Source organism: Cebus imitator, unplaced genomic scaffold (assembly GCF_001604975.1).
Source record: "Cebus imitator isolate Cc_AM_T3 unplaced genomic scaffold, Cebus_imitator-1.0 Scaffold58, whole genome shotgun sequence".
NCBI lineage: Eukaryota > Metazoa > Chordata > Mammalia > Primates > Cebidae > Cebus > Cebus imitator.
Window position 1 is genome coordinate 3,598,424 of NW_016107373.1, and position 18,799 is coordinate 3,617,222.

Genomic DNA, 18,799 nt, shown 5'->3' on the forward strand with positions numbered 1-18,799 from the left:
GCAAATCACACTGCCACGTGTGTACCTATGCAACAATCTTGCATGTTCTTCACATGTATCCCAAAACCTAAAATGCAATAAAATAAATAAATGGGGGAAAAAAAAAAGAAATGTAGTATAAAACAGAATAAATATTCTTTAAGTATACAGCTGAGGTCACTGGAACAGATAAGTTCCTAGGGACCAAAAATGAAGAAAAAACTGCAAATGAAAGCTGTACGCCCCACAGCTAGTTGGCACTGTGGCACCGTAAAGGGCCGAGCTTGTTGCACGGGTTGGCAATGTAGTTGGTTTTAATGCTCATGCTGGAAGAGGAGACATGGTTTGGGGCACAGGAAGTAAGGAAGTTAGAAGTGAGACTTGCACTTAAAACCAGATCCCTTGAAGGCCTGTACAATCAGTGACAAAGTGGGCTAGAAAAAGTCTCTCACTAGCACAAAGAAGCAACAAAAGTCACTTTTCTTTCTCATCCTGAGCTCGGGTGATGATGTGGGTGAGGGGGATTCTTCCTGGGGAACTTTTTCTTTCAGTTTATATTTGCTTATTGTTGTAATATTTTGTTCTGAACATCAAACACTATACCAAAATATAAGCTATTCATCTTAGGACAACTGTCTTTACCATAAGGAAGAGTACTTCACTGGTGTTTACAATCAATTGCTGGCAACTTAAAAAACTTATCGGTGACACGCTGTCTGATAATCAAATACTTTATCACAGGCTGAATGTAATTATAAAAGAGAAAAGTTCCTCCTCCCTTTCTTACCTTCAAATAAAACCAAAAAAAGTAGTTCTCACCTGGAAAGAGCACTTACTTTATGGAAAAAACGTAATTTTTAGCTAGTTTTATTAAACATAGAATGCTCTAAAACATGGGAAAACCGGGCTTCCCAGAGTAAATATGATGATACATGAAAAGACAAAATTCCCTGGAACAATATGTTTCACCAACTTGCAAAAAGAGAAAGATTGTACTGCTTTGTAACAAAGTCAGCTTTGTTTACCTTGGGAGCTTTTAAGAGAGGCAAGGCCTCATGCCGGGCTAGGATTTTAATGAATTATCTGAGTGGTATAGAAACCTCCAGTGGACATTAATGTTAAAAAGTGGCTTAACTCTGTGATATCTCTGAAACACCTGGAAGAAGCAAAATAAACAGGAACAGATAAACTCTCTGGAAAATACCTTTTTATTCCAGGATGCAAGAATTTCCACAGAAAACCTCACATGTGAGATGAACTCACATTCCAAAATTATAAAACATCTAAGGAAACAATGCAACAAAAGCAGTGGACAGTAGACAAAGGACAAGATCAGATCTTACAGGAATTCAGAAAATTGGATGGAGAATGTGAAGTGTCTCAAGGGATTAAAGATATAAAAGAAGGAATTAAAAACGTAAGGGGAAAAAAGATGCTATGAAAAAGGCCAGGCAAACAGATTTGAAAAATAATCAAATTGAACTTCCACAAATAACTACTGAAATTTAACTCAAGATGGATAGGTAAAAAACACATTAGTCACAGATAAAGAAAACAGGAAAACAGATGTGAAAAAGTTATCTAGCATGCAGCACAGAGAAATAAAAATATGGAAAACCTGAAGAACCTAACACAACAAAGCTGAGAGACATAAGGTAAGGACAGAATAAAAGGTCTAACATAGATTTCATAGGATTCCAGAAGAAAAGATTAGTGAGAATTGCAGATATGTAATATTCAAAGAGAAAACAAAAACTTACTAAAAATGCATTACAGAAGACCCTTTAACTCAACAATCTTCAGGCTTAAAAAGAAAAATCAACCTCAAAAAAACTAGTGATGTGGTTGGACGCAGTGGTTCACGCCTGTAATCTCAGCACTTTGGGAGGCCAAGGAGGGTGGATCAGAAGGTCGGGAGATCGAGACCATCCTGGTCAACACAGTGAAACCTCGTCTTTACTAAAAATATAAAAATTAGCTGGACGTGGTGGTGTGTGTCTGTACTCCCAGCTACTCAGATGGCCGAGGCAGGAAAATTGCTTGAACTCAAGATGAGGAGATTGCAGTGAGCCAAGACTGTACCACTGCACTCCAGCCTGGGTGACAGAGTGAGACTCTGTATCAGAAAACCAAAACCAAAAACAAATAAACAAACAAAATCTAGTAGCTTATTTGAGAAGATAGAGAATAATAATTAGAAAATCTCCATTTGGTAACCATTATAACAACTGATGCAGGCGAGAATCACCAATGGATGCTAAAACTCTAGTGGGTGAAAGTTTGAGAAGTAACAGGATATTCACATAGTCTCAAAGTATTTCCCCACAAGACACATAATAAAAGGAAAAGTAGTAACTTGACATGACATTGGAGAAACTCCCAGAAACCTGTGATCCAAGTTATCATCACCAGTAATGCCACAAATTAACATCATGTGTTCTTCGACATGATACACCAAGAATATATTATTTTTATGATACTCCTGTCAAAATGCATAATTTGAATCTCATCATGCTAAAGCATCAGACAAACCCAAATCAAGGGAGGTTTTACAAAATAACTGGCATGTGCTTTTCAAAAATGTCAATTTCAGATAAGAAAGAGAAAGACTGAGAAATTGTTCTAGGCTTAAAAATGAGGCTAAAGAGACATGATAACTGAATGCAATTCATGGTTTGGGATTTTCTTTTGTTCTAATGGACATTATTAGGATAACTGATGAAATCTAAATAAGGTCTATAGATTGAATAATAATATTTCCCCAGTGTTTATGTTCTGATGATTTCAATCACTGTGTTGTGATTATGTATAAAAAGTCTTTAGGGATAAGGGTGCATCATACCTGCAACTTCCAAAAAGTTCAGGGGGAAAAAATACACATACACACATGCACACAGAGAAAAAGGAATAAAGCAACTGTGATAAAATATAAACAGTTGAAGAATCTGGGTGAAGCGTATACAGAAACATTTGAGAAATCTGGGTAAAGAATGTACTATTTTTAAATATTTAATTCTGAAATATGTCAAAGTAAAAAGTTAAAATTTTTAAAATAAAGCTTTTAGATCAATTTAAATAAACAAAATGTAGATAGGTAGACAATAACCTACATGGCAAAGCAAAAAAAGCTAAACTTTCTAAGAATAATGATAATAAAATCAGAAATTGGAGATAATTAGTATCCTGGAAGAAGGGGCTCTGGAAACAGAAATAAGGACTAGTTGGCGTCAAGATCCCTTAAACTCAACACTCACAGGCCAACCAGCTCCCTGTTACCCCCAATCCTCAACCTTGGCAGGAGAAGGGAGATTTATATCCCGGAAAAAATGATTGAGGGACATTCCAGACTCAGACCCCAGGCACAGACAGCAGGGTGAGGCACCCTACTAAATACAACAGATTAAATAATAATATATAAGATGAAGGATGAGAACCCATCTCCTTCCTCTATTTAGCTCCCAAAATACCTGTGGCCCAGTCTTATTATCCATCCTTTCCCCAACCCCCACAGCAGAAAGATTATTGTCTGATCAATGAACCAGGCCAAGAGAAATAACCCACAGATGCCAACACTGAGACAATCAGGTCCCCATCCTGTGAACCTAAGTGAAGCCCATTGCTTGACAAGCCTTATCCATGTATACAGAACTTCCAATCAGCTTTCAGTGCCTCCCTCTCAAATAAGAGCAGACTGCCAATAATCATCAGGTATTTGAAGAAAGCTTCCAATAAGAAAAACAGCAAATAAAACCTGAAAAAGGAATTCAAAGAAACCAAACAATAAAAGAAGCTGAAGAAAAGTAAGAACTAAAAACCACAAATAATATTTTCAGAGAGAAACATTCCACCTTTAAAACAAAATCAGGAAGCTGTTTTTTTTTTAAAAAAAAGATTAACTACAAGTCAAAGAAAAAAAACTCTCAGATTTTAAAACTAAACAAAATATTAAAAATCAAAAGAAGGGTCAGAAGACAAAATTGAGAAAATATCCAAAAAATTAGAATAAGAAGACCAACAGATGGTAAGATAAGAAAATCAGGGATCAGTCACCATCTATGTAACAGACACCCCATAAAGAGAGAAAAGAGAAAACAGAAAAATAATCAAAGAAATAAAATACAAAAATTACTCAGAACTGAAGCACATGGATTTCCCGTTTAAAAGGGCCCAAATCAGTATCCAGGAAGCAGAAAACACCCACATCAGGGCATATCATCATAAAATTTTAGAATATAAAATTTGCCAGGAAGGGGAAAAAAGTTCACATAAAAAGACCAGGAATTAAAATGACATCTCACTTTTTGAGATTAAAATGAAAAGCTTAGAAGATAACAGAGCAATGCTTTCAAAATTTGTAAGAAAACCTACCTCAACCAGAATTCTACACTAGCCCAATTATTAATCAAATGTGTAACAGAATAAATAACTTTAGGACATGTAAGGTGACAGAAAATTTATCTCCATCCATTTCTTAAGAAGCTTTTGGAAAAAAAATAAACCAAAACAGAGAAAGATGTTATAATATGGAAGTAAAAAACTCCAACAGAGCAGAGACAAAAAGGGCATTCCCAGTGTCATAGTGAACTGAGAATGAGGATGACCGCGGCACAGGAGACCTAGCGAGCAGTCGCTCCAGACTGAACCGACAAGACAGGGCTACAGGAGAGATGACTCCAGAAAGGAAGAAAACTCCCAGACTCTAGCTGTGCTTGACCACTTTAATATTTTGTTTGGGAATCCAGCAAAATTAAATTAGTGATAGAAACATGAAAAACTAAGGGAAAAAAACAGGCAATTATTAGCTCTCTGGAAAATAGAAAGCTGTACAAGAAAGGAAACGAAATTCTTGTTTACAGCTTGGTTCATTCAGTTGAAAACAGCATTATATAGCTCTAATAATGCATATAACAAATAAGACTTTAATGAAAAATGATGACCCAGCCCTACTGGTAAGATGGAACAGGAGGAATATATAGGGGAAACAGAAACAGCAGGAGAAAAAGTGCTAACTTGAAGTAAAAAGGTTTCTGAGTAAGAAATTTAAAAACAGCATGAATGGGGAAATAGGAAGAAAGTATCAGAGAAAAGTTAAAGAGTTAAAAGCAGTTGCCCCTTGAAAACAGGTCCTAATTTTCATTCTATGCTTTCTTTTACTTGAATTTTTAAGCCATACATATGTTAAGCTACACTAGTTTCTAAAACATATAACTAAGAAATGTAGCTCACGAAAAAAAGAGTGAAAAATCAAGAATCCACCTCTGGTTGAGGCAATGTATAAAGTTTTCTAATCTGCAGCTATAATGGCCCTTTTATTAGAAAATTGCACTCAAATATTAATCATTGGGAGACACATTAAAAGGATAGAATATTAGAAATGGAAACAAAATTCATTATCTTGAGGTTATAATACTTAACTACCACATTTCCCTGGTAACTTCTATTACTGAATCATTTAAGCAGACCTCAAGGGAGAATTACAATGGCCCCTGAAAAAAGGGGAAAGGGAATTTGATGTGCTAATATAAGTGATGGCTGGTACATGAAGGATTACTTTGCCAAAACATTCGGTATGTTCTTAATTAATCTGCTGCCAGATCAAGCTCCCACAGACTCTGAAAAACTCTTCTACTCACTGCCCTCCCACAAGCTGTGTGATGTAAGGAAGCAGTCAGGTTTTGATTCATGAAAGCTAGAGCCATAAAAGTGAACTCTAAGTAAGCAATGAAGGCAGGACTGCATCCAAGGAAACAATGTGTGTAGATTCATTCATCCAGCACCACCACCACTGGGGCTGCCATGCAGATGTCTGTTGCACAGGCACATTAATTTCTCTCTGCTACAAAAGCCCTAGCATGCTCTTCTGATTGACAAAATCATCTTAGCGATATCCCTGAGTCTGTCTTTTCATATTCTTTATCTATCCTCCTCATCTGGACCTGGCTTGTGATTTTCATTTTCTTTTCCATTTTCTGACCATCAGCATTGGCCAAGTTCTTTGCTTGGGGCCCCAGATCAAGCTCTTTGTATCTTCCTGCATCTCTCCAACTGCAGACCCCGCTCAGCTTTCTTTATTCCCTGGCTGCCGACATCCTGAGACTTTCTAGCTTGCTTCCAAAGAAGCAAAGGGCACTCAAGGAAAGGTCTGGAATTTAGGATAGCAGACTGGATCACTTGTGCAAATGTGATCCTATAAATGTGATACCTATAAAAACAATAGACTTCAAAAGCTTAAACTTACCTTAAATTTGAGCTAAAATTTCTAAATTCCATACTTTTTTTTTTTTTTTAATCATATCTAGGCAGTAGGAGGAAGACAGAGAGAATAAGCCAAGAATGCCTCCTGGGGGGCCGGGTAGGCTTTCAAATTCCAGAGAAACATTCCACAACTTACAGGGTGCTGAGTTGAGTTACACAGACTGTTAACCTGGTATCTTTTCAACTTAGAGTTCTGCTTCATACATCTGAGCTGGCGCTTCTTCAGCCTGCAGAGCAATTTACTGCTTGTTAGTGTTTATAGCTGAGTGATATTTTCAGCTGCTTGTACAACCGCAACCTTTGTGGGTGAGGGCCACCGTCTGGACATCTAAGTATAGGCAGCCCTGAGTTCTTCACGTAGTTGAGACAGATTTAGTTTGAACTCAGCCTCTGGATGCTTCTAATCCAAGCCCCATGGGGTCAAGAGGAGGAAATAGATGAGGAGAGAGGAAGAGCCTTCTCCAGGGAGTGAGTTAGGACACACACAGTGAATGAAATCCTACATCGAAATATGGTCCCTGGACCAGCAGCATCAATACCCAAGACTTTGGAACTTGCTAGAAATGCGAATTCTAGGTTCCCACCCCAGACCTACCCAATCTGAATCTCAGGGTGGAGTGCCAGCATTCTGTAGTCTAACAAGACTTTCAGGAGATTCTGATGCATACTGAAGATTGCGAGCCACTGCCCCATGGCACACTCTACCACGTTCTGCCTACAGCTGTGATTTCTGATCCTTGTGGGTGATTCTTGCCAAGCAAGTGCTCTTATGTAACACTCTCATCTGGCTGATTCCTTGTCCTTTCTATCTTCAAAAACTAGAGTTAGACTGAGGCTTACAGGAAATCCAGGGAAGTATATAATCCTCATCTGAGGCTTTGATTGCAGTGAAGTGGCCACTCTGGCTAGATTTCATAGAAAAAGCTCTTGTTCTTCAAACTCATTCTTATTCTAGGTATAATAATTCAGTTTAAGATGCTTCCCCATTTTTCTCATCAATTTTTATCAATGGCTATAAGGACCCCTACTCTCTTCTCTTTCTGTTTTAGGTCTGGTATGGATATGCAGAAGGGAAAAAAATGTGAGTTATCTTTATTAGTGTTACCTATGACAGCAAACTTGAAAAAAAAAAAAACTATATCAAAGACGTAAATAACATTGTAACATTGATAAGCTCAAGTATAATCTTTCAACTCACATAGCAGAAAAATAACATGGGAAAACACTCTACATAATTTTCAGGCTACATTTAGTTTTTAAAACATTGTCACTGAGAGGATATAGTTTTGGTGGCACATGAATTCAATTTAAAGCTCACTTGTCTCAGTCTCTGTCCTCCTGCATATGTTCACATCTGGCAGAGAACCAGAAGTAAAATGAGGGAGGGTATCCAAGGAGAAGCCTAACTATAGAGGCTAGCTCCAGATGTGGGGATGAAGGTTTGCCAAGAAGCAAGACCAGAAATGGCACCAAAGTTAGAAGTGATACTGGATATTTAGGGAGATGATAAACCTTTGCTGATATTTGCAAAAAGGAGAGAAAAAAGCACGAAGAGACTGAAAAGGTTATAATGTATACATATATATGAAATGTGTGTGTATATATATATATATATATGTGGAATGTGTGTATATATATATATATATATATACATTCCATATATACATTCCATATATATATATGCAGCCTTGACATGAAAAGCTAAAATTAATATAAAAACACGCATGCTTCCCCTCATAAAGAACCTTAACTTGGTGATAAATTCCTTCAAAAAGGATCCCTTTCAAAACAAAGGGTCAATCTCTCCAATTCAGATAGGTCTACTACTTCAACATTATGTCCAAGAATTACTGTGTCAAACTTTTTCAGGTTCTGAAGGTGGGGTGCAACGTAGAGAATGTCATTGCCCTAGTTTTACAGATAAGAGTGACAAAGCACCTAGTGACATGAATACTCTGCAAGGCCACCTCTCACTGTCATGATCATCGACACATATAAGCCTTTTCTACATTAAAGTAAGGCAGCTGCATCTAGCCAAAATATGATTCTGAGCCCTCATCTCTCCTTCTCCAGTCTGAGCAAGCTCTGTGCATGGCTGAAGGCCCTAAGAGTTTATCTCTGAAAACCCCAGGCCACCTCTTGATTTACTGACCAAGATCCACACCTACTCCCACCTCAGAGTATCTGACATCATAAATTTGATGTAATCTAGAGAAGAGACTCCCCTACAGGTTGGGCTCATGGTAATCTCATCTAGAGTAGGTTAAATATTTCTGAGGGAAAGGGAGAAGTTAACTATAAATAAACCAACGCTATTCAGACCTCCCATCAGCTGCTTTCACTGAAGATGCAGAAATGTACAACCCACTGCTTTAAATCAGGGCTTTCGTCACCTGAGCTAGAAATGTGATAAATACCAAAGAATCCTGAAAAGGATTACTTAAGAAAGAGTTAAAAATATAGAGAGAACATGTTTTCCAGTTATATACCTTATTTATGCATATGTTATTTCTCAAATTGTTTAGCACTTTGACCATTCTGTCCTGAATTAAAACATATTTATTTTGAAACTGTAAAATTTCATATTCTATTTTCTCCTAGCCTATCTATATTCTTATAAAAGAGAACTAAATTCCAACCCTTTATTCTTATTAAGCATCTCTTCAAGCTTTAGATAAAAGTACAGGATAAAGTCCCACTATTTCTGCACTTTCTGTCTGGGCTATGACCAGACAGAATTCTGTATGAATTCTCCCGTACCTGTACGAATTCTCCTGCAGAGGAACAGATGTAATATTTTTCTCAAGCTTGTACGATTTGCTTGGAACAGTAGTAACATTTCAGCCCAGAGGAGTCTCAAGGGCTCCCATATAATTCCGTAGGCAATTCAAGATAATCTGCACATAGAAGACCTGGGGTCTCACTTGTTCACACAACTTGCCAATTACATGATCCTAGATAAGTCATCAGGTAGTCTCATTACAATCACTTTATAGATGAGAAACAATTTACCACTTTATCCGCCTTCCCAGCAGGATATGTCTTTGAGGCTCAAGTCCTGGGATGCCAATCTTCCTCCGTCCTTCCTTTTCTCCCTTGCTCCATCCCTCCTTCCTTCCTTTCTATATCAAGGCCTTCCTGTCTGAATTAAGTTGTCCTAGGTATTATGAGGAACACCAAGGTCAGAAATGGCTTAAGGTGCTTAAAATTTTACAGGAAATTCTACTTCTGTGCATGTTAAGTGATGGAAAAGAAACACAGGTAACATGCTCTAAGAGTTACTTCCTGCTGAAGGGGTTGGGAAAACCTCCTGGAGAAAGGAGTCTACCAGCCGGCCACTGAAGCCTGTATAAATCTGCAAATGATGGGGAAGAAAGGTGTGTCAAGGAAAAGGCTAGCAGCCACGAAGGTACAGAGAAGGAAAAGCAGGGACACACATAGGAAGGATTGAGTTGTGCTGCCAGAAATCTAGAACTCTCTGAAAGAGAAGAGGAAAACAAAACAAAACAAAAAAAAGATAGAAAGGCAGATTGTGGAGGGCCTTGCTGTTAGACTGATTTTGGACTCCAACACCATCCTCACGTATGACTCCCCATGCAACCAAATTCCCTACCTGGATAAGCTATACAGTATACGTCAGTCTTCTAAACTTCTCCCTCAATTACCAGTTAGAATAGTTCATTTTTTCCAGATACCGCTCAATGTGTCCTCTACTCATTTTCATCTGGATTTCTGAAACAGTCTACTGCCTCCAGTCTGGTCCCACTGCCACGCATAATCCATTCTCTACACTAAGATCAGACTGACCCAGAATGCAATCTTATCATACTATGCCCCTGTTTAAAAGGCTTCAGTGATTACTTTTTCTCACAGATAACACTCCAAAGCCTTATGTAGGACACACGTGTTTTGTGATATGGGCCCTCGCCAGGCGTCATCCTCTGCCTCTCCCTCCCAAGCCTCCTTCACTGTTGCCACACTGAACTCTCTGAAGTTCCTTAAACTACCAAGCTCCCCTGGCCCTCTGTATATTTGAATTTGTTGTTCCTTCTGGATGGAATCTAACTTTCCTCCTTTCTCTGACTAGATAATACCTACTTTTTTAATACTCAAATCATCATTTAACATTGTTCTGGAAGTACTAGCCAATGCAATTAGATAAAAGAAAAAAATAAAAGTTTCAAATACTGGAAAAAGTAAACTTAGCATTTGTAGATATAATTGTATACCTAAAAATATAAGAGAATCAACTGAAAAAGTAAACAACTGTGAAATTCAGTAACAGAATAGTTGTAAAATTAATATACAAAAGTCAAAATGTGTCTGTATACAATGGTAACCAGTTAAGAACTATAAGGTCAGAAAGTATTCTTCTATTAGAGCATAAGAAAAAATTTTAAATCTATGAAATATTTATCAATACTTGTAAAGGAGATTATATATATATATATATATATATATACACACACACACACACACACACACACACACATCATATAAATTCTACCAGAAAGACAAATCTTTCTTCCAGATAGAAAGATCTAATGTAAGTTTCCCAAATGCATGGATCCTTCTCTGCCTTTTTCATTCAAAGTAGCAAGAACCTTGCCTGGAACAAAGCAGGCATTCAATAAATACCTACTGAACAAATAAATGTCTAAAACAATCTAAAAGTGAAATTGTGATAACAATCAAACTACAAATAGAATTATTTGAGGAAACTTGACAAAGATATCAATCTTCCCCTTGAAAAATACACACAAAGATCATTTCTCACCTACGAGATGAGCAAAAATTCAAGTATCCAGCATTACTGACGGCATGGAGAACTAGAACACCCAAATGTTATTTGCGAAACTATACGTTAATATGGTCTTTTAAAAGTGTGATCTGTTAATATCTATCAACATTTAAAATGTGTATTTTCTTTTTTTTTTTTCTTAATATATATTTTATTGCATTTTAGGTTTTGGGGTACACGTGAGGAACATGCAAGATTGGTATAGGTACACACATGGCAATGTGGTTTGTTGCCTTCCACCCCATCACCTGTATCTGGCATTTCTCCCCATGTTGTCCCTTCCCAACTCCCTACCCCCACCATCCCTCCCCTAGTTCCCCCTGACAGACCCCAGTGTGTATTTTCTTTAAGCAATTTCTTAGCTTGAATTAATTCTGTAGAAATATTCACATATTTATGTGTAAACATGTGAAAGTATACCCCTTGTATTACTGTTAGAAAGTAGGGGGAAAAAGGAAGGCAGTCTAAATACCCATCAATAATAGACCTATTACATATGATATACCCAAACAACTGAATACTAATAAAGCCATCCTAAAAAACTGAAGTAGACCTATATAGAATAAAACAAAGAGAAGTCTACGATCTAGTGCTAAAATAAAAAAGGCAGAAAAATATGTGTAGGATAATCCTATATATGTTGAAAACTACAAAATTATGCTTATATCTGAATGGCAACATTCTGAGATGTTACCTTTGGTAATGGAGTCAAGGAGAAGAGAGACAGAAGGAAACTTCGCCTCAAGCAAAACAAAAAGATGCTTGCTGTTGTTTTTACCATACACACGTGTTGACTTCCTCTCAGGCACTCCCTCTTCAGGAAGTATCCCTGCGAGGAGAGATGCTTGTCCCGTATGCACCCAGCACTCAGTATACCACTCCACTACAGAACCTCTACGTTCACAGCATTACCTACTAGCTTCTCAAATTAGTGGAGAGCTTCTTTGAGGGCAGGAACTGTCTTCTTTTTTCTGTATTCTTAGCCCCTCTCAGAATGCCTAAAATCCAGTCACCATTTCCAAAAGGTTGGATGCAAGAAGGAAGAGAGCGCGGCAGAAAAGGAAAGAGAAAAGGATGGTCCTATGTGAAGATTAACCAGGTGGCCATATACAGCACTATTTAGAAACGATAGAATCGGGGCCTGGAGCAGTGGTTCATGCCTATAATTCCAGCACTTTGGGAGGCCCTGATCACCTGAGGTCAGGAGTTGGAGATCAGCCTGGCCAACATGGTGAAACCCCATCTCTACTAAAAATAAAAAATTTGCTGGATGTGATGGCAGGCACCTGCAATCCCAGCTACTCAGGAGGCTGAGGCAGGAGAATCACTTGAAGCCAGGAGGTGGAGGTTGCAATGAGCCAAGATGGAGCCACTGCACTCCAGCCTGGGCGCCAAGAGCAACGCTCTGTCCCAAAGAAAGAAGAAAAAAGAAAAGGTAGAATCAGGAGACAAGGAGGGCTGGTCAGAAAGGAAGAGATGATTAGAACAAAGAATGGAGAAGAGTCTAGTGCTCTCGCAGGAATGCCTGGAGGTCTATGAGCTGGACAGCCAGGCACACTTCAGAGCAGCTAGGAAGTAGTAATTTCCAGCTCCAGAACTTCAGGAATTTTCAGTGAGAAAGAAGGTGTGCCTAGAAGCCACTGCCACAATCTCTACAATGACACACGTGCCTTGTGATTCCTTCACACAAGGAAGAAGGCCTAAGAGCAGCTTCTGAATGCTCCATCTCTTTGCTGGAAATAGCGAGGGACCTCTGCCACAATCTTGTGCAAATGACTCTAGCAATCCATAACACATCTAGATCACTGCTGCTTATTATTTTCCTTACAGGGTGCTGGAAATATTAATTGAAGTAATACATGTAAATCACTTAGCACAGTCCCTGGCAGAGAGTAAGCACTCAAAATACAAGCTATTATTAAGTTGCTTACAGAACCTTTTCAAGAGCTCTAAGCATTACAATTGTAAAAGTCATCAGGATGTCTCTGATTTCTAACAAGACCCATGCCTCCTCGTTTATCTCTGCAATAAATAAACAGACGGTCTTTCTAAGCACATTTAAAACACGCTGGAAGCTGCTGCTTCCGTATTTTTTTACTTTTGTCAGTGTTTCAACATTACCCTGCCCTTATCAGGCTCCAAGTATAAAAAGTACACTCTCATCTTAGAGAGCTAGAATTTAAATAACCTTTACAATTGCAGTACATTTTCCTTTCACCCACCCTGACAGCTGGACTATGCCTCACGTGGCTAGCACTGGAATTCACTTACCACAGCAGGAGGGTCATTCCATTCTTCATAGGAGATGGCAGCATATGGATAGATCCGGTCATTGATAATCTGCAGGGTGGCCAGGGCAATGGCTTTTATTGACTGGAAGTACGCTTCCCAGAACCACCGGGCCTAGAAAGAAAACAATGCTGTTTTAAGTGAGCAAGCAAGTGAGACAGAGTGGGAAAACTAGATGCTCTATCACAGTCAACTCTGGGTTTAGCTAATTCCTTTATTCCCAAAGTTGTGGGGGTGGAGGTGCCTAGGGCAAATGCTCCCTGCGGTACAAGCCAGCTCCTGCCAGAAGTTTGCATTTATCAAATGCAGTCAAAATAAAATGTTAGCAAGTGAAATGCACATTGGATTCAATTAAGATAGAAGATAAATTATGTGATGATGAGACTATCCATGTGTTATAGCAGAGAAGTTTATAGTATTTAGTCTTATATAACATACACACAGTAAAGTGCACAAATCTTGTGTACAGCTAAATGAATTTTTACATATGCACATACTCTTACAATTAGTAGCCAGATAAAGATATAGAACATTCCAGCATTCCAAAAGATTCTCTCATGCTATTTCCCAGTCAGTAGCTCACCCCCTCTAAGAGTAACCATTATGCTGATTACCACTGCGGTACCTGCTCTTGAATTTCATATTAATGGGCTCAAACAGCATTTACTCTTTTGTGTCTGACTTGTTTGGCTCAACACTTGTAATATCTAAGTCAGTTTACAGTATCAAGGATATGCTGGCCTTATAAAAGGAGGTAGAAATTATTCTTTCTTTTTCTGTTCTTTGAGAACTTTTATGCAAGATCAGCGTTGTTTCTTCTCTGAAAGGTTTTAGAGGAATTCCTCAAAGAAGTTGTCTGGGCAAGGGTGTGGGTGGGTGGGTGGATGAGTGAGTGAGTGTTTGTGTGTGTGTGTGTGTGTGTGTGTGTGTGTGTGTGTGAAGGTTCTAAATTATGGGTTCATTTTCTTTTACAGACATAGGCTTATGCATGTTTTCCAGTGTGTGTGTCAGTTTTATAAGTAGTGTTTTTCAAGGGATATGTTCATTCCATCTAAATTGTTAAATTTATTGAAATAAAGCTATGCATTCACCTCCATTTAATACCTGTAGAATCTATTGTAATACATCTCTTTTCATTCCTGATACTGTTAATTTGTGTTTTCTCTTTGTACTTGTTCAGTCTTAGCAGAGCTTTATCAATTTTATTCATCTTTATTTAAAAATTAACTTTTGGTTCTACTGATTTTCCACATCATACTTTTTTCTATTTTGCTAGTTTTTGTTCTTATTTGTCTATTTCTTTCTATTTTGGAGAAGTTTAATGAATTTTGCTTTAACTTCCTAAAATTAAAGTTTAGATCATTGATTTCAACTTTTCTTCATTTCAATATATGCATTTAAATTTTTAAATTTCTTTCTATGTGCTATTTTAATGCTCCCCACACATTTACATATAATTTTCATTTGGGCAAAAAAGTTCTAATTTCCTTTGTATATTGTTTAATTTCCAAATATTTTTATTTTTTCTATTTATCTTTCTGACTGATTTCTACTTTGATTGCACTTTGCACTGTGGTCAGAGAACGCATGTGATTTCAATACTTTGCAATTTATTTAAATTGATGGCCCAGCACATTGTTTATTTTATAAATGATCTATGTACACTTAAAAAATGTATATTCTGCAGTTGATGGGTATAATTTTGTTTAAGTATTCTATATCCTTATTGGTTTTTGTCTGTCTGTGTGTATGTGTGGCTATGGATTGTTTGAGGTGTGTGTGTATATTTATATACACTTACATGTATGTATTCCAAGTTTATAAATATATATTTCAAATTTTTACCCTGAAAGCTTGTTGCAAGCTTGTTTGTTACAAAAAGCATATACAGGTGGAGCATCCTAAATCCAAAAACCTTCAAATCTAAAGTGCTCCAAAATCCAAAACTTTTTGAGTGCTGACATGATGCTCAAAGGAAATGTTCATTGGAACATTTCAGATTCTCTAAAATCTAAAAAAAACCTGAAATACTTCTGGTCCCAAGCATTTTGGATGAGGGGTAACCAATCTGTTGCTGGGTTTTAATACATTATCTCATCCAAAAATATTTGGTTCCTAATTACAAATACAGTCCATTTACACTTAATTTACATTCTTTCTCACCTTTAGAATTGACTAGAAATTTTTATTATTTTCCCACATTTTTCTTCTTCATTTGGTTGCTATTTAGTCTTTTGTTATTGAGTAGCTTTCTCAGCAACTAAAGTAGGCATCATTGCTTTGTTACATTACATCTCAAAGCAACAATTTTATAATTTACCAGCTCTCTCCTATCCCTGTGCTATTATTGTCATTTTTCATCTACATATTTTAAATCCTACAAGACATCATTATTTTTTTAAATAAATTTTCACCATATATCTACCCTTTCTTTTCTTGATGCATATCTGAGCTTCCATCACAAATCATCTTCCTGCTAATTGAATAATTTATTTTGTTATTTATTTCACTGCAGAATTAGCGGATGACTCTCTGTTTTTATTTGTTTGAAAGCTTCTTTTTACCCAAATAATTTTTGAAGGATGCTTTTGACAGGTAGAGCATTCTAGGTTAGCAATTATTTTCTTTCAGAACATGCAAGATATACTTCTATTACATTCTGGCTTCATCCAATTTTTCACTGATAAATTCAGCTGTCAATCTTATTGGTGCAGCTTTGAAGATAATATGCTTTTTATTTCTGACTGCATTTAAGCTTTCTCTGTCTTTGGCTTACAGTAGTTCAACTATGGCATGCCTAGGTATGGCCTTTTGTATTTATCTCACTGAGGATTGCGGAGCTTCTTCAATTTATGATTTGATACTTTCCATTGATTTTAGAAAACTCTCAGCCAATATTTCTTTAAATATTACTTCGGTCATACTCTCCTCTTCTGAGACTCCAAATATACATATATGTGAAATATATTTCACAATGTTTTCAATATATTTCATGTATCTCTTATTTTCTTTTCAATATTTTTTCTCTCTGTGCTTCTATCTGGGTGTTTTCTACTAACTTTTCTTCTGATTCAATAATCTTCTATCCCTTTTTCTTTGGTGTTTAAACTGCTATTAAACCCATATATAAAATTTTTAATTTCATTCCTGTATTTTTCAGTTCCAGAATTTCCATTTGACCTTGTAAAACGTAGATTTCATATCTTTGTTGAAAGTCTCCTGTTCTTCTGCTTTCTTGAACATAGTCAGTTCCTGACTGATAAACTTGAATATCTGAATCACCTGTGTATATTTTTCTACTCTCTTTTTTCTCTTCATTTTGGTCATTTGGTCTCAATTTTAGAATGCTTCTTAATTTTTTATTGGATGGCAAACATTCTGTTTAAAAACTGTAGTGGTTCCGGATGATTCAGATGATTTCCCTCCTAAGAGTGTAAGGTATTCTTCCGGCAGGGGTAAGAATATAGTGCAGCCACTTGAATCCTGTCAGAAGTCAGTTTTAAGTTGTGTCAGGGCTAGCTTATTTCAGCTTTCCTTTATGCTCGAAGTGTGGTCCTTCTGAGGCCTCCAATTAAAGCCTGGGGTATTTGTATTTGCCAGGGCCTCTCTACCTTGGCAGGCCTTGAACACCAACCTCTCACCAGCACTGTATATGGCTACTGAAATATTTGCACTGTTCACTACATTCCCAACTGCCGCTTTCCTTTTTTTTTTTTTTTTTTTTTTTTTTTTTTTTTTTTTTTTTTTTTTTTTTTTTTTTTTTTTTTTTTTTTTTTTTTTGAGATGGAGTTTCGCTCTTGTTACCCAGGCTGGAGTGCAATGGCGCGACCTCGGCTCACCGCAGCCTTCGCCTCCTGGGTTCAGGCAATTCTCCTGCCTCAGCCTCCTGAGTAGTTGGAATTACAGGCACGCGCCACCATGCCCAGCTAATTTTTTGTAGTTTTAGTAGAGACGAGGTTTCACCATGTTGACCAGGATGGTCTCTATCTCTTGACCTCGTGATGCACCCGCCTCGGCCTCCCAAAGTGCTGGGATTACAGGCGTGAGCCACCGCGCCCGGCCCCAACTGCCGCTTTCTACAAGGATTCTCGGAGTCTTGCTCTGATCACGTGTATCTTAGGAGTTGGCAAACACCCCAAGGGAAGATTACAAGCACATTTTTCACTTTCTTCCTGGCGGTTTTCTTTCTCCTGGGATTTTGTGTTTCAGATCCCAAATACTTTAATAGCCCCTAACTCCAACCTCTAAGCCCTGTAGGACTGCTGCTTTCTGCTGGGACGGGACCCCATACTCTTGGATAGAGAATTGGCAAGTACCCTCAGGGAAAATGCCAGAGTGACTATGTAGCTCAATTCCAAGTGCTTTCTTCCTCTCAGGAATGGTATTCCCTCAGATACTATGTTAGTTGTTCTATAATGCCTATAAACAGTTGTTTTAAATAAGCTTCCATAATTTTTTTCTTCTTTTGGCAGGAAGGTTGCTCCAATATCAGCTACTCTTTCCTGGCCCAATGCAGTCTTTTGAAAGAAGGCAGTTTCTTATCCAAGCAGAAGTTAAACTCAGTTCTTAACAAAAGCAGGATGCTAGTCTACATGACCTCTCTAGCTTCATTCAGATCTATGATTCCACTCAAAACCAGAGGATATTAGGATTTATGCAAGGGAATGAACATGCGAAAATTTAGCATGGGGAAATTGGAAGGATAACCCAAAAGGGAGAAGAAAAAAGACACTTTCTGGTCTAGATGTGCTAACTTTCCTTATTTCCTGGGCAAGTGTTCTATCCATGAGTTAAAAGCCTAGGGTAACTTGAGTTATGTGACGACTATCATCTCCACTAACTAAGAAGAAGGCAAAGAATGCACAATGACAATCTCTCCTACTCAAAGAAAAGCTGAAATACAGATTTAGCTTTCAAGGGTATCTGACTTTCTCAAGTTGTCCAATAGTCAGTCTTCTGGGTACACAGCTGGCTGCCTCCCTGCTACTGCTTCTTAGGTATGCCCTATTCACTCCAATCTCAATCCTGCTTAAATTCATGTTATTGCTTTCTCTCCTATCATCCAGCCAAAATATTTACATTTTATGAGACCTGAAAGAACCCATCTTCCCTATGAAACCTTTACTGGTCAGTTCTATTATCACCAATCTCCCTTTACTATGAAATTCCTTAGCCCTTACAACCTTTACCATACATGCTAGTTGCTATATACTGTTGTATACTTGTTTTTCTGTTGTTTCAGAAGATTACTTTTTTCTCTCCAGCTAGGATGTGAGTTCCTTGGACATAGATATTGGCATTTAAAAAATCAGCATCCTTGCAAGTGTTAGTGTTTACCTGCTGCAAAGCACTTTTATATTCATGATTTCACCTGCTCTTCATAGCCAGCTTGTCACTTACTTGATACAGTTTCATTTGATAAGTGAGGAAACTATGATACAAATATATATATATATATATATATATTTTTTTTTT

At 37.5% G+C, this 18,799-nt stretch overlaps 1 protein-coding gene across 1 annotated transcript in view; it reads right to left on the minus strand.

Annotated features, from left to right (window-relative positions):
* The window catches only part of EXT2 (exostosin glycosyltransferase 2), a 176,288-nt gene that overhangs the window by 65,079 nt on the left and 92,410 nt on the right, over positions 1-18,799 (minus strand). The window contains exon 8 of the mRNA XM_017529398.2: positions 13,307-13,438. Within this exon, the coding sequence (XP_017384887.1) occupies positions 13,307-13,438 (132 nt within the window). The remainder of the gene's footprint in view (positions 1-13,306; positions 13,439-18,799) is intronic.